The 15,094-nt window shown below is 45.3% G+C and overlaps 1 protein-coding gene across 5 annotated transcripts in view; it reads right to left on the bottom strand.

Annotated features, from left to right (window-relative positions):
* The window catches only part of OPCML (opioid binding protein/cell adhesion molecule like), a 548,902-nt gene extending 534,367 nt beyond the window's left edge, over positions 1–14,535 (bottom strand). For 3 of the 5 annotated variants that reach the window (XM_037138274.2, XM_037138271.2, XM_037138273.2), the window contains exon 1: positions 12,963–13,998. In XM_037138274.2, the coding sequence (XP_036994169.1) occupies positions 12,963–13,129 (167 nt within the window). In that variant the 5' untranslated portion in view covers positions 13,130–13,998. The other 2 variants (XM_037138275.2, XM_037138270.2) reach the window with 2 other exon arrangements.
* Positions 14,536–15,094: the final 559 nt, after the last annotated feature.

Genomic DNA, 15,094 nt, shown 5'->3' with positions numbered 1-15,094 from the left:
GTATTATAATCAATGGTAAGAAACCGAAAGCTTCTCCTCTAAGGTCAGGAATGGGACAAGGATGTCTACTCTCTCCTCCATTACTCAGCATAGTACTGGAAGGCTGAGCCACAGCGATAGGAAATAATAAACAAAGATAGTAAATTTGCAGGATAAAAAACTGTTGCAGTACAAAAAAATCTGTTGAATCCTTATACACTCAAAACAAAATATCAGAAAAAGAAATAAAAAAGAAACAATTCCATTTGCAATGACAACAACAACAACAAAATACCTATGAGTAAACTTAACAAAGAAAGTGAAGGAACTATACCCTGAAGACTAGAGGGGGGTCAAAAGTAGATTTACAGCCCTGAGTATGCGAACCACAGAGTTTATTCTTATAATACTATTTATTAATTATTGTATTATTTTCCAAAAAACCTACATTTGCCCCACCCTGTATGGCTAAAAGAAATTGAAGAAGACACAGAGAAATGGAAAGATTTTCATGTTCATGGATTGGAAGAAATGACATAGTTAAAATGGTCACATTATCTAAAGCAATATACTTATTTACTATTATCCCTATCAAAACCCCAATGGTATTTTTCAAAGAAATAGAAGAAAAAAAACTATCAAATTAGTATGGAACCACAAAAGTCCCTGAATAGCTAAAGCAATCCTGAAAACAAAGAACAAAGCCAGGTCCCACTCTCTGAATTCAATTTATACTACAAAGCTATAGTAATCAAAACAGTCTGGCATAGGTGGTAAAAGAGATACACAAACCAATGAAACAGAAGTTAAAGCCCAGAAATAAACACTTATGTATATGGGCAATTAACTTTCAACAAAAAAGCCAAAATTAGACAATGGAAAAAGAAAGGCCTCTTCAATAAATGATGTTAAGAAAATAGGAAAACCACTTTAAAAGAATAAAGCTAGACTGCTATTTGACACCACAGACAAAATTTAACTCAAAATAGATTAAAGCCTTAAATATAAGAGCTGAAATACCAAATTACACAAAGGAAAACATAGGTACTCAACTTATAGACCTTGGCCTTCAAGAGAATTTTCTGAACTTGACCCTGATGACAAGAGAAGTAAAAGCAAAAATGTATGAATGGGACTTCATCAAACTAAAAGGCTTCTCCACAGCAAAAGAAACCATCAACAAAATGAAAAGGCAATCAACTGAATGGAAGAAAATATATTCAAAAAATACCTTTGATAATGGGCTAATACCCCAAATATATGCACAGCTCATATAAGTCAACAACAACAAGGACAACAATGAGAAAACAAACAATTTAAAAAATTAGTACAATTAAAAAATAAGTATAGGACCTGAATGGATACTTTTCCCAAGAAGACATACAAATAGCCAACAGATATGTAAAAATGTGCTCAACCTCACTAGATATCAGAGAAATGCAAATCAAAACCACAGCGAGATACCACATCACATGTCAGAATGTCTATTATCAATAAGACAAGAAATTATAAGTTTTAGAGAAGATGTGCAGAAAAAGGAACCCTCACTGTTTTGAGGGACACAGATGTTCCTCAAAAAAAAAAATGAAAAACCAAGCTACTATATGACCCAGCCATCCCCCTCCGGGTACTTACCTGAAATACTTGGGAACATACTCATATGTTTGTAAAGATACAGGTATCCCTATGCTCACTTCAGTAGGATTCACAGTAACCAAGACATGAGAAAGAACAACTTAAGTGTCCTCCAATGAATGATTGGATAAAGATGTGGCACATGTATACAATGGAGTACTATTCAGCCATGAGAAAGGATAAAATACTGCCATTTGTTAACAACATGGAGGGATTTGGAAAGTTACGTGAAACTAAGTGAAGTAAGTCAGATGGAAAAGGACAAGAACCATATGACTTCACTCATAAGTGTGCTACAGAACAGAAAGCAACAAGTGAACAAACAAAACTGACAAACTCATAGACACAGACAATGGAATAATGGTTACTGGAGGGGAGGAGGGCTGGGGGAAGGATAAAGGGTGGAAAGGGGTTGAATATATGGTGGCAGAAAAAGAACAGACTTTAAGTGGTGGGCGCACAATGCAATATACCGATGATGTATTACAGAATTGTGCACTTGAAACTTATATAATTTTACAAACCAATGTCACCCCAATACATTTAATTAACTAAAAATAACTGTAGGCAAGGATATGAAGAAATTACAACCTTCATACATTGCTGGCGCAAATGTAAAATGATGCAGCCACTATGGAAAATGGTATGATGATTACTCAGAAAACTAAACAGAGGCACCATAGGATCCACAGCTGAGTGTATACAAAAGAATTGAAAGCAGAACTGAATAGGTATTTGAATACCCTTGTTCATAGCAGCATCATTCACAATGACCAGAAGGTGAAAGCCACACAAGCTTTTATCAACACATGACTGTATAAACAAAATGTGTTCTGCACAGACAAAGGAACATTATTGAGTCCTAGGAAGGACAGAAAGCCTGGCACATGCTCTAACACTGATGAACTTTGAGGCCATTAATGCCAAGTGAAGTAAGTCAGCCACAAAAGGACAAATACTGTACAATACCCCTTATGTGAGGTTCTTGGAGGAGCAAAATTCACAAAGACAGAAAGTAGCAAGGTGGTTGCCAGAGGCTGTGAGGAGCAGACACTGGGACTTGGGTCTAATGAGGACAGAGCTTCAGTGTGGAAAGATGAAAAGAGTTCTGGAGATGAATGGTCGTAATTGCTGCACATAATGTGAATGTATTTAATGACACAGAACTGTACCCTTGAAATGGTTAAAATAATACATTTCATGATATGGATATTTTACCACAATAAAAAGGGGCATGGGGGAACTTTGAGGGTGAAAAAAATGTTCTGTACCTTGTGGAGTGGTGGTTACATGGATGAATACAAATGTTCAAGTTTGTCAAAGTGAATGCTTAATATGATGCATTTTAATTTAGGTTAATGTTCTTCCCCCCTCCTCCATTATTCTCTCTCTCTCCTCTCCTCCTCTACTTCCTGATCTCTGGGCCATTTGTTATGCTAATACATTCACTAGATGTGACTGTTTAAAGAGGATAGTCTAAGATTAATTGAACTTTATAATTTCCACTCTGCCTACAACAGTGGGCAGTCAAAAGCTGTTTGTTTAAATTGTAAACTCAATAACTTATATTTAAAACAAATAATGCTACCGTTTATTGTGAGCTTGCTACACGTCAGAATTTAATATAAGCTCTTAGAAACTTAATGCCACGTATTCCTCCCCGAAGAACTCAGTGAAGTAGGTATATAGCCCCTATGTTTTAAAATCAGAATATTGAGACAGAGAAATGTAGTCACTTGTCCAACCTTGTACTGCCAGTTAATACCAGAGCTGGGATTTGAAGTGAGCTTTCTTGACTGCAAACTCTCAGCCTGTTAGCCTCTTGATAGAGGTTAAATTTTATCCCATATATCATTAAGCACCCATTGTTTAGGCAATTATAAAATAGAACGTGTACTCAAGAATATCCTGTAACTATCCCCACTGCCCAGGTGTATACAGGATACGACCTGCTGAGACCTATTCAGGGACGTCACCGTGAGAGCTTATGACAGAAGCAGTGCATTTCTGATGGCCAAGGAAATGGGTCTGTAAATCCCTTCATTCGGACATGCCCTCTGCAACATTAGGAGTCACTGCATTTGCTTTTCCATCCTCAGAAGTTTGCAGATATACTTGCAGAATGTGCCTTCATCCTCTACTGTGTGATTCTGATAAAAAGTGTGGAGGCAGGCATAGCTCCCTTGCAACTGCTCAGAATCTCCTGGCTTTAAGAATATTGTAAAATTCACTAATACTGCATGATAATAAGCAAGAGAAGAGAACCACTTAAATATCAACTATCTAGGGAAAGATCATTATCTCAGCTAATACCAAAAGGCCAGAATCTCTGGTTGTAATCTCAGAGATTACCCAATTACTTCCAAATGGGAGACTTATCTTCACTGGAAAAAGTGCATAAGCAGTGTATGTATGGGGTTGGGGAGACAGAGTCAGAGATGAGGGGTAAGCACACATCTTCTCAACAAGCTTGAAGCTCCTCCTACATGTTAGGTGTTGTATTCAGCACTGGCGACACACACATGGAAACAGAGGACATTACTATAGCTGGAAAAAAACATGAAAGAAATAAAAACAACAATGGGAAGAGGAAGAGTGGTCTAGATGGCAAAGAAAGCACAGGACAGTACAAAGTTGAACACTATTATTTCCTCTTACACAAAGCACATTACAGTTGCCTAAGTATCTCAACATGAGCAAGGCCGCTCCAATGAAACACCTGTATTCAGGTGTTGGCTCCTTCTTTTATCCATCGCAGAAGTTACAAACAGAAAGCAAGAGACCCTGTGCTGGCATCGACTGCCATGAATCCCAGTCAGGGTGGACAGATATCTGGCATGGCAATTCATGTATCTGAGAACACACAGTTGAGCCTCAGAGAAGCAAGTGTGACTTGGGCTAGACCTCATGTCAGGTGGTGTTCAAAAAGGACATTTGGGTGGCAAACAGTAAAAACACTGGCAAGTCAATGAACCACTAGGCTGAGAGGACTGGGGTCAAGGGCAGGCCAAGTCTGTTGGAGAAGAGGTCTTGGCAGGACAAGGCAGTACTCCCGATCACCCAGGGCTTATGGTAGGTGCCACAGAAAGTAATAAGAATTGGTCTAGAGTTCAGCTACAAGAAGGGGACTTGCAGCTGTGGGACAAGTGGGAACCAAGGGTCAGAAAGGGCCACATCCTAGTGGCAAGTCAGTACCTGAGCCTTCAACTGCTCTTTGCCTTGTCTTAAGGTGGGCGCTGGACACTGTGCATGTGGGTTCCTGTGACCTGGACAGTCTAAGTCGTGACAAGGTAAATGTACTGGAAGTGTGCTTGGATAATTCAAAGAGTAGCTTAAACCTAGCATTCAGCTTTGGGAAGAAGACATTCACACAACAGAAACTCAGCAGGTAGAATGCGGTCATTCTTGTCTATTCCTTTCTTCTTTCCCTTCCTTTCCCTTCCTTCCTTCCTTCCTTCCTTCCTTCCTTCCTTCCTTCCTTCCTTCCTTCCTTCCTTCCTTCCTTCCTTCCTTCCCTCACTCCCTCCCTCCCTCTCTTCCTTCTTTCCTTCATTTGACAATTAAGTAATCACGTTTTGGACTATTTTTTTCTCACATCGTACATTCTTTCCCCATCTCTTCAGTTCCTTTGCTTTCCTTCAACTCTTAGCTGATATCTTGGGAAAATCTCCCTTCTTCTCACGTCTTTTCATTTTTGTCTTTCATTTCCTTTAACTACCTTCCTTTCTTCATTTATATTTATGAATGTATCCCCAGTCATCTGAGAAAAAGAAAATATATACTCAAATCAAATAAAATGAGAACTAAGCATCTTAAAATTAAATCTGGCACAACAAAAATACGAACTCCAAAACTTTTTAAAGTATGCAGAAGTATCTTAGAGAAAATGTTTCCGTATTATCTTCCTCTAATTATGCCTACTTTTCTTCAGGATTCATGATAAATAGAAAATTATCATATTCATTTTTTTCTCCTTTGAGTAATTACTTCTTCTACAACGATGCTGTTTTCTATTATTCTTCATGGCTAGCATGTAGCATTTTGGGTAATTGTGAGTTAAATTATCTCCTGTGGGCTAGCCAGAAAACTTAGCAACCACTTAAAACAGTCTTTGTTCTTATTATGCAATGGAAACGTAGTTAATTGAGATACCATAAATCCTCAGACTCACTGAAAATATTTTCTATTCAAAACTAATTTTGAAACATGTACTTGATCAGCACTTTTATGGGAAGCCAGGTCAAGTCCTTCAGCATCTCTTAGATTTAAGCACAATGTACCATGTATAGGAAAGAGGAGGCCAAAAGGGGCCACTCAGTTTCCTCTAGGGAACGAATCAACACAAGTGGGTAGAGGATCTGACTTCACAGTCTGAGTGATTTACATTAAACTATGGCTATAAGGATGGGGAGAGGGGATTGTAAAATGATATACATTTTAGGACTGAAAAAAGAACTTCCCCCTTCATTCCACACTTCATAGTGACCACTCAGATTCTCACAGTTCTCTTAGAAATGCTATAGCACCAGTGTTCTTGGCAACACATTGCTTGCTTACTTCCTGTTGGTTTGCTCGCTCCTTCCAGATGCAGGGTGTGCCGTGGGGGTCCTGTAACAGCAGCGGGCAGCCTCAGGGCAGGCCGAAGCTCAGAGCGTTGCTGGTTGTCCTGAGCACGTGCGACCCTCCCTCGACCGCTGCTTTGTGCACTGTTTGCAGCAAGCATTTCCCCAGCCCAGGAAGACAGAGCAGCACTGAGGCCTGAGCAGGTGAGTGGGATGAAACACCAGGAAACAAAGGAGGCCGCCGAAGGCAGGCAACCCTCAACTAATACGTGGGTTTCCTGACCTTGGGTCAAACATAGGTCCTGAGAATAAAGAGGAGGTTTTCAGATTTTTCGGCTTGCAGCACGTGGAAACTGTCTTTGTTCCCTATGTCTGGGAGGAGATGGTATAAAACTAGAAAGAAGTAAACAGGTCTTCTGGGAGCAGATGCAGACTCGGACACAAAATAACTGTGATCAAAGGCAAGTGACTTAGGCCTTCCAAACCGCAATCTCCTGGGTTGTTGTGGGGGGGTCATAATATTCTGAAAATGACATAAAGCAGTAAGTAGCTGGTCTGTCCTCTGACACAGAGTAAACCACAGATAACAGTTTGTTTGCTTTAAAAGGGACCCCTCCCTCACACATTTTGTGAAAGGGTCTGTGGTAAGACCCTGTAGGGAGTGACGCAGGCCAAACCCTTCCCTTCTCTAAGCTTCTCCACCAAGGACAAGCCACACAGACTGAACCAGGACAAATGCTGGATGGCACAGACATCACAGCTTCAATTTTTACTTTAAAAAAAAAAAGATATGCCAGGGCACAAGAAGCTCCGCTAAGGTGTCATTCACTGGGAGGTGGAAGGGGACCGAGAAGGCAGCCCCCCACTCCCCCACCCCAGTCTCAACCCCCCTCCATGCAAACTCTCCCTCCTAGTTAACTAAACCCCACGTTGGCAAAAACAGATTCCCTCAGGGAAAGCCATAACAAATAAACCAACATGAAGTAATGTGATGCTGTCTTGTCTGGATTTTTAAAACATCAAGAGTCTACCACTTACTTCCTAACTGAATAGGCAATGTGATTTCTGTCAGCCCTGAAGATGTCTTGGACCTTAATTCCCCCTCTTGTCCCACTGCTTCCTGTTAATAAGTAATTTAAAAGGTCCCCCCTTGGGAAGGTCAAACAAGACCCACGTGGCTCCTCCTCCCCGCATCTCAGCCTGGACCCCAGCAGATCTGAACGCCACGCTGGCCACTCCTGCTCTCGTGGCCGGGCTCCCTCGGAGCCTGCCGCACAGGAAGCGTGGGAAGCAGGCCAAGGGCAGAGTCCCTTTTTAGATGCTGAATGGAAGGGAAATGAGAACGATAACTAAATTGAACCCAAGGGCCAAATTTAGTTAAAGGCCAAAAACATGAACAAAAGGCTTAGGTAAGAGCTGCTAAGTTTTCCAGAGCAATCAGGAAGCCAGGGAGCTAGGATTTTGAAGGCTCTACGACTTCATCTCACATCCTCTGCTTTGGCCTGTGGGATGTACCATGTGGCATGTGCAAGGGGAGGCGGATGCGTACCTACCCGGTCAGTGATGTTGGAGAGGGTCCAAGTTCACCAGACCCCCTGAAACCCTCAGCCACACCCCAGGCCTCACACACCAGGCACAACGGCTGGGCAGCCCATCTGCCCCTACTACCTTCTTGCCCTGTGTCTCTTCTAAAGTGCACAGCCAGGCAAATCTCTGCAGAGACAGCTTCGCTCCCAAACACACGACTTTCCTGCTGCCAAGAAGAAGCCTCTCAACTCTGCTGCCCTGTTCAGTGTCTCGCCTTCAGGGATAGTGAAGCCTTTTGCATGGTTTCAGATCAGATTGCAACCAGTGGTGGATTCGACTGTCCCCTCTGGCAAATGATTTAAGCGGAATCCAAACATCCCGCAGGCCCCCAAGGTCTTTTGGAGATGCTGTGCTTGTATGTCCCAGCATCATATTTTGAGGAGAATAAAACCCTTCATATGTAAGCACTTCATTGCTGCAGAGGTAATACATTGTAAGGGATGGAGTCCGGTTAAGATGGATTAAAGCATTAGACCAACACAGATTATTTTAATCCTTAGCACCCACCACAATGTCTGTACTCAGGACACAAGATGTGGCTCCGAACCGCCAGGAGCTCACCCTCTAACCCTAACCACCCACAAAAGGCAGGTCCACAGTGTGTGTCTGTTAGAACAGAGACCGGCAGCAAGTGTCTTTGGAATTCAGGGAAGGCGGGATGCACAGTGGAACTGGGATGAGACACCATCACATTTCAAAGGTGTGGGTGTGAGGGGCTCTGCTGGCAGGAGCAGAAGGTAGAGCAGATGAAACCGGACAGCACTGAGAGTACCACAGGATGCCACTGAGAAGTCCCGTGTAGCACCTGTGACAACAGGCATGTCTCTGCCGCGTCACAGTTCACAGAAAAAAATGTCACATACTTCATCGCTCTTGATGTCATAGGCTGGGCAGATATTGTTCCTGTGTGTATGCAGTTGACCTGAAGCACTCAAAATCATGTAGTGAGTGAGAGAGTAAGAATCAAACCAGGTACTCAGGCCTCTGAGCCTAGTGCTCTTTCCGCGGTGCGCAGGCAGGCGGCCTGTGGGTGGTGAGGCACATGCAGGCATGGACGGAGGAGACTCTTATGAGGGGGGAACACCATGAGAGACCAGCCTTGTTCAGATGCCCCAGGGCGGGAAAAGGTGTTAGAGCAGTGGGTCTCAACTCTGGTTTCCCGTTAAAAATATTGGAAGAGATTCATGAAATGCCTATCCCTCTTCCCGCCTCTAGGGATTTTGATTCCTCCGGCTGGAAACCTGGCAGTGAAGTTTCTAAAAAGCATCCCAGCTAATGCCAGCCAGGGTGCAGCCAGCCAGGTCAGCACCACCACCCAGGAGCCCCCATGGGCCTGTCCTGCTTCAGTGTTTTTGTGTCTTCATCTTCCCAGACCAAGAGACCAAGAGGCCTTTGCACTTCCCCATGTCCCGATGCAACTACGACAACTTTGACACTAACATGCAAAGGCATGCACTTGTTTTGAATGGCCTGTTGACTACTCTGAATTTTCTAAGAAGACAAAAGCTGCTGGTGATGAGTGCAAAAAGCAGAGAAACACCCAGGCAAGCCTCAGAAAGTTTCTCTTAGGAGCCTAACGGCATTGGCAAGACCCTGCTGTTTAGATTATTCCTCGGCAGTAGCTAACTCTCAAATGTTCGGTTTCAAAAGGATTAGCTCAGAACTCCCACCGAAAATTCAGGGACATTTTAGAAAAGAGTTATTAAGCCTAATCCCAGATCAGTAAGCATGGATCAGCAAAACTGATTATCCTGCCATATAAAAATTAAAAAAAAAAAAACTATGCTTGTGGGGACTTTCCCCATTTATTGGAACAGTTACAGCAACAGCCCCCACCTCACTCCTACCTCCCCCATTCAAATGTTCATGATGTGATTGATCCTGGCAGGAAACTACGGCCAACTCAGAGGAGACCGATGCTGGCGAAGGCGGCACATCTGGCCATCAACATGCCGCTGCAGTGGCTCCTTCCACCCGAGCTGACCACGCTGAGCAGCTGGGGCTCCCCTTCCTGCCATGGGCACCAATTCAGACAAGGGGCTTCTACAGACTTGTCATCTCTAATCTACTGGAAAGGCACAGAACATTTTTAACCCAACAGCAGATAATTGAAATGAAATCATTCCGGCCAAAAGGGCCCATTTGTAATAATGAATTCAAATCAGATTCATAGAAGCTATAATTCAGACACAGTGAATACCACCATCATTTCCATATCCTCTCTCTTCCAAAAAGGAAAAATAACTCAATATTCAAATAATTACTTTTACTTTTCAAGTAGCCCTTTGAAGTAATGATGGGAAAGATAATATTGCCTCACTTACATAAAATGAGTTTCATCCACGTTCTGAACTTCAGTCGTCTTTGCCACATCACTTCCTCACATCCTTCAATGCCGCCAAAAACCCATCACATAACAACTGGTACCTCCAAGGAAGGAAATAATCCTTCTCTAGGCCAGGCAATTTCTTACTGGAAAAGTCAAAGAAGGACCCCACTCTCCCCATTCCTTTGCTTTTCCTACTCAATCTTTGGTCTCCAATGTGACTTCCTTCAAGATTTAGACACAGGCTTAGACTACTTTGATCCCTAGCAGTCACAGTTGAGAAGACTGCCTGTGGCCGATGGCCGCTGGAATCATTCCATTTCTTCTATACATTCTGAAGATCTGATGCATGTGGAACACTACGTTTCCAAACACTGACTTCCCAGTGGGACATCCATTAAGGAGACTAAAGAATGACCACACTTAAGAATTACATTTTTAAAAAACATGGCATGTTTACTTGGGGGTTGAAGCTATGGACTTCCAGAAACCGGAAGCACGGACTCTAACTCTGACAAGTAAGGTTTTCTTTGAGATGGGAACACAGCTGTTCACCAATAACCCAGGGGAGGGTGGAAAAGAAAGGGAGAGAAATGCTGAGACCCTCAGAAGTCTGTAGGAGATATTTATGTTGTTTTAAGAAATATGTGCCAGTAGTGAAATCGAAACTTCAAATATCAGGGAATAATAAAAATTAAGTGATGAAGGCAAAAAAGAAGAAAGCAAATTATTATTCTTCATTATTTTGGCTATTGCCAAAGGCACTTAAAATTAAGGAAGAAGGTAATAAAGGAGAAGAATCCAAGAGGTAAATAAGGAATATAAAGAGATTAAAATATGAACAGTATGCTGAATTTCTCTATTTCAGAGAAAACTATTCAAAAAGAAAATGCAAAATCAACATAAGACATGTGCTTACTTTTAAAAAAATTAAGCATACAATCAGGTAAAATAAGTTACACTCAAACGTGTGTTCTTTTTTTTCCCCCTCTAACCAAAGCACAAAAAGCAACTATTCAGCTTTCCCTTTTTTTCACTCCCATTTTCATTACCAAGCCCAGCTGGTAAACATTAGAACTGAAGATCATGAAAACAGGCCAGCAGCTAAAATAAATAAATAAATAAATAAATAAATAAATAAATAGAAGTTGGCCCTCTGCTGGCGGAGCAGTCTTACTGCATCCTGGAAAGCAGAAAGCTCGAGTTTTTATTTTTGGTTTAACTTTTAGGGGCAGCAAGAGGCCAGAGGATCTGGGGACGTTCAGCACTGAGGCCTTATCAATGCTGAGCCTCTCTGTCCCCAGTAGAAGATTAAAAGATCAAGAGAGATGTGTGGCAGCACCAACACCTCTTCACACTTGGTAACATTTACTGGCATTTCCTTGGTGAATGGGCACCAGTGCTACTCTGAGCCTGAGCATGACTCATATCTGAGCCAACTCGTGCACTTCAAATGCACATCCAGCAAGTTATGTCATGGGAGGGGACTCCTAAACTTCTCCGAGGCAATGAAATAGGCACATTACACTCTACTCTGAGACAGGCTGAAGGATGGCACGTGACCGGGAGTGGTTCTCTCCTGCTATCAAGGGAAGCAGGTCTGGCTCTATCCTTTTTTTCCTCTTTCTCTACCTGGGGCTCCTGAGCACCAGCAGCCAAGGTTCTGAGACTTATTCCCCAGCTCAAAAGAAGATTTAGCTGAGAACCACCCCGAGTGACAATAATCCAACCTTAGCCCTTGGGTGTAGGAAAAAATAGCTGGTGTCCCAAGATGCCTTTCTTCCCTTTTGCAGGAAGAAGCTTGTCTAGCTGTAGAGAGAGTTTAACAGGGCAACCAGGGGGAGAACAGGAAGAATATCCCACCCTCCTCCATTCCTTGGAGAAGCCAGGCTTTTTGGCTGCAGAATCTGGGACAGAATGTTTTATTTTCACTATAACCGTCAAAGTCATAGACAGGGCAAACACATTCACCCTGTGTACATTGTGAGCCAGAGTTAAGCTGGGACATCTCCGAATCTGTCTCCTAGGACCAGAACTGCCTCATTAAAGGGATAAAAGATGATATCTGCTGAGCTGGTGGAAAGTTGTGGCTGCATTTTTATTAAAGTCTCTGCTGCAGCAAGTCTGGTCCCCAAAGGTTCATATTCTGAGACTCTCCACCCCTCTGCACGGAACATGTAAGTGATTCTCTGTAACTCATTAAGGTAAAACAAAAAGCGCTCCTATTGTGCTTTTTGCACAGGAGTGATGTCCTTGCATAAAAGCTACATGTTTCCTCTCCTTGGCCTAAACCTGCAAAGATACTCCTGCCCTCGTAATTTACAATCTGGGGCCCAGGAGCGCCAGGCAGGGTTGACATAGATGGCTGCGTCTTGAGCAGGCTCACAAAGGGCCATGGCCCAGCACTTCCAATTTCAGGGCCTGGAATTTTGGCCTGGGATCTCTAAGCCCATCCTGAGCACTTTTCTGCCTCATCACATACCTTCTGGCATGTGACACAGCCACCGAGGCACCGAGCAGTCTTAGACTAACTCCCGGTGTTTCCACTCCAGGGCTCTCCTGCTCCCACCCTGGTGCCAGGGCAAGAGTGGATGTAGCCATGTCACAGACTCGGCTACAGTGGAGTCCAGAGCACAGACCTCAGTGTTCTCTTGTAAGATCCTGGACCAGAGAAGCTGGAGCAAATGGCAAACCTGTCCAGGAGAATGGGTGTCAGCTACCACAGAATGCAAGAGGGTACCTCTTGAGCCTGCAACGGCCCTCTCACTTGCCCTTCCCCACCCCCACCTCCCTGCTTTCTGTTCTCTGGCTCGCTCTTACCCACATAATCACATTCCAGGGGCTCAGACCCCCGCTGAAGTACAGTTCCCTACCTGAGGGTGGCGCTCTCCCCCTGCCGGACCGTCACGTTGTCCATAGCTTTGGGGAAGGTGGCATCTCCGCTGCGCACGGGCACTCCTGTGGGTACAAGGAACAGCAGCCTGAGAGACACGACCACGAGGCACTTCCAGGGCAGGAACAGGTACCCACAGACCCCCATCCTCGACAGCCACAACTTCCCAGAACGCCGTCAGCAGCACGGTCCTCGTCCCAGCCCCGCACACCGGTGGGTCTCAGGAAGTGGTTTGGGGAGAGGAAGGGATGGAGCAAGCCAGAAGCAGAAACGAGTCCAGGCTCTCCGGAGCCTAATGATTCTTCCTCAAATCTTGCCTCAGCTTTCCAGCCTGGCAGAACCAGATGCCCCTCCTGCATCCAAAAAAGAGCTTTCTTGACGCTCCCTGGGGAGGAGGGAGGCAGCGGGAAGGGAGAGAGACGGAAGGTGCAGGATGAAGGTCACAGATTGCTCTTTCTCTCTCTCTCTTCGAGATGCTACTTTAGAATTCAGTTGGGCACGTTCTGCAGAGGGCTCTCACCAAAAGTTTATAACCCAAAGAAGCCAAGCAAGTGTCTCTGACATAAAGGAGATTTCATAAAATGCTGCTGCCTCACAGAGAGGAGAACACGTTTTATTAGCTCACACATGTGTATGGATATATTTATAAACAGCCCAAGTCTCCAATCTGGAACCCAGAGGCGGTAAAAAGTTCCACCGCGGGTGCAGGAGGCCAGTTCGGCGATAGGATCCTCCGCACGGTGGATGTTCGCCACCGCAGCCCGGGCGGCTACTGGCAGCCACCGGGCCCGCGCTGCCAGTCCGCCCAGGGCCGCCCGGCGCAGACTCGGGGCGCAGGGGAGCTGGGCGGACTGCACCCCCGCCTCCTCCGGGGACGCGGCGCGGGAAGCGGGGACGCGCGGGGACGCGCGACGCCACAATCAGCGGCAGCCCCGGGCCTCCGCGTTGCCTTCCTCCCGGGAGCAGCCCCGACTCGCACGGGCCGAGACCGCTGGGGTTGTCATGGCAGCAGCTCGGTCGCTGACCTCCGATTTCTCCGGTGACCGCCAATTCCTTCGCGCGGCGAGGGCGGGCGGGCGTGAGGCGCCGCTGGGCGTGTGGCGGGGGCGCGGGCGGGCGTCCACCTTAACCCACGCGGTGCCGCGCCCACGCGGGCTGGGAGCCGAGCAGTGGCTCAGCTCTCATCGACCGCAGAGCAGGCGAGAGAATGCTGCGCCCTCCCGGTGGCTTCCCAGCCGGCTGCCGGGCGGGGAGGGGTGGAGAGGCTGGAAGACGGAGCGCTGGGGAAAGCGGCAAACTGGGAACTGACGCTCGCACCTTCCCTCCCCAGAGGCTCGGGCAGAAGTTGCCAAACTCCGCCTCAAAGAGCTGACTACGTTTCCCAGGACTGGGGCCCGAAAAGGTGTGCAAGTCCACCACACAGGCCGCCCCTTCTCCACCCGGCCGAGCCACAGTCCCACGGCGGAGCCCTCAGGGGCTTTTTCCGGTAGATGGAACCCCTTCGGCTCTGATGACTCATTTTAGAAAGGCTGAGGCCCTGGGCTTGCCCCACCTCTCAGACTGGCCACTCTGTTTCTTCTCACCGCACAGCGCGCAAAAGAGTCCCCATCTTACCCTATGCCTATTAGTTGAATACTTTTTTTTTTTTTTTTAAAGCAAGAGCTGTTGGGAAACACAGAGATCCTAAAAAGTACTTTTAGGACTGACGATGGTATTATAGTCACAGCACGGCTCGGCGCCGGAATTGGGAGGAGACTCAGGGATAGGGCTGTTCTTCCGGGCCAGCCTGTCAGTTCGTTTGGGACGCACATCTTTCCCTAGTATCTGAGTTTCTGTGGGGCTCAGGTTAATGTCTTTTCGTTTATAACTGGAGAAGCCAGGCCTTTCAAAAGGTTTTCTTCTGCCCGCTCCTGCAGAAGCCACTCCTTACTGCATCACTCAGCGGTCCTGTGGTAGTGCAATGGTTGCCATGTGCATTTACTTTACTGTACTCTTTCTCAAAGCCTTTGTTGCATTTAAATCAGACCAGGTACTGAATAATTATTACCTTGGAGTTTAATTCAAAATTCAGATTTAAACTGTTATCATTTACTACTTCTCGCTGAAGGATAC

Source organism: Artibeus jamaicensis, unplaced genomic scaffold, assembly GCF_021234435.1.
Source record: "Artibeus jamaicensis isolate MK-2021 breed Jamaican fruit bat unplaced genomic scaffold, CSHL_Jam_final scaffold_660, whole genome shotgun sequence".
Taxonomy (NCBI): Eukaryota; Metazoa; Chordata; class Mammalia; order Chiroptera; family Phyllostomidae; genus Artibeus; species Artibeus jamaicensis.
Note: the sequence above shows the minus strand (reverse complement) of the source record. Positions and strands in the feature narration are given on the sequence as shown.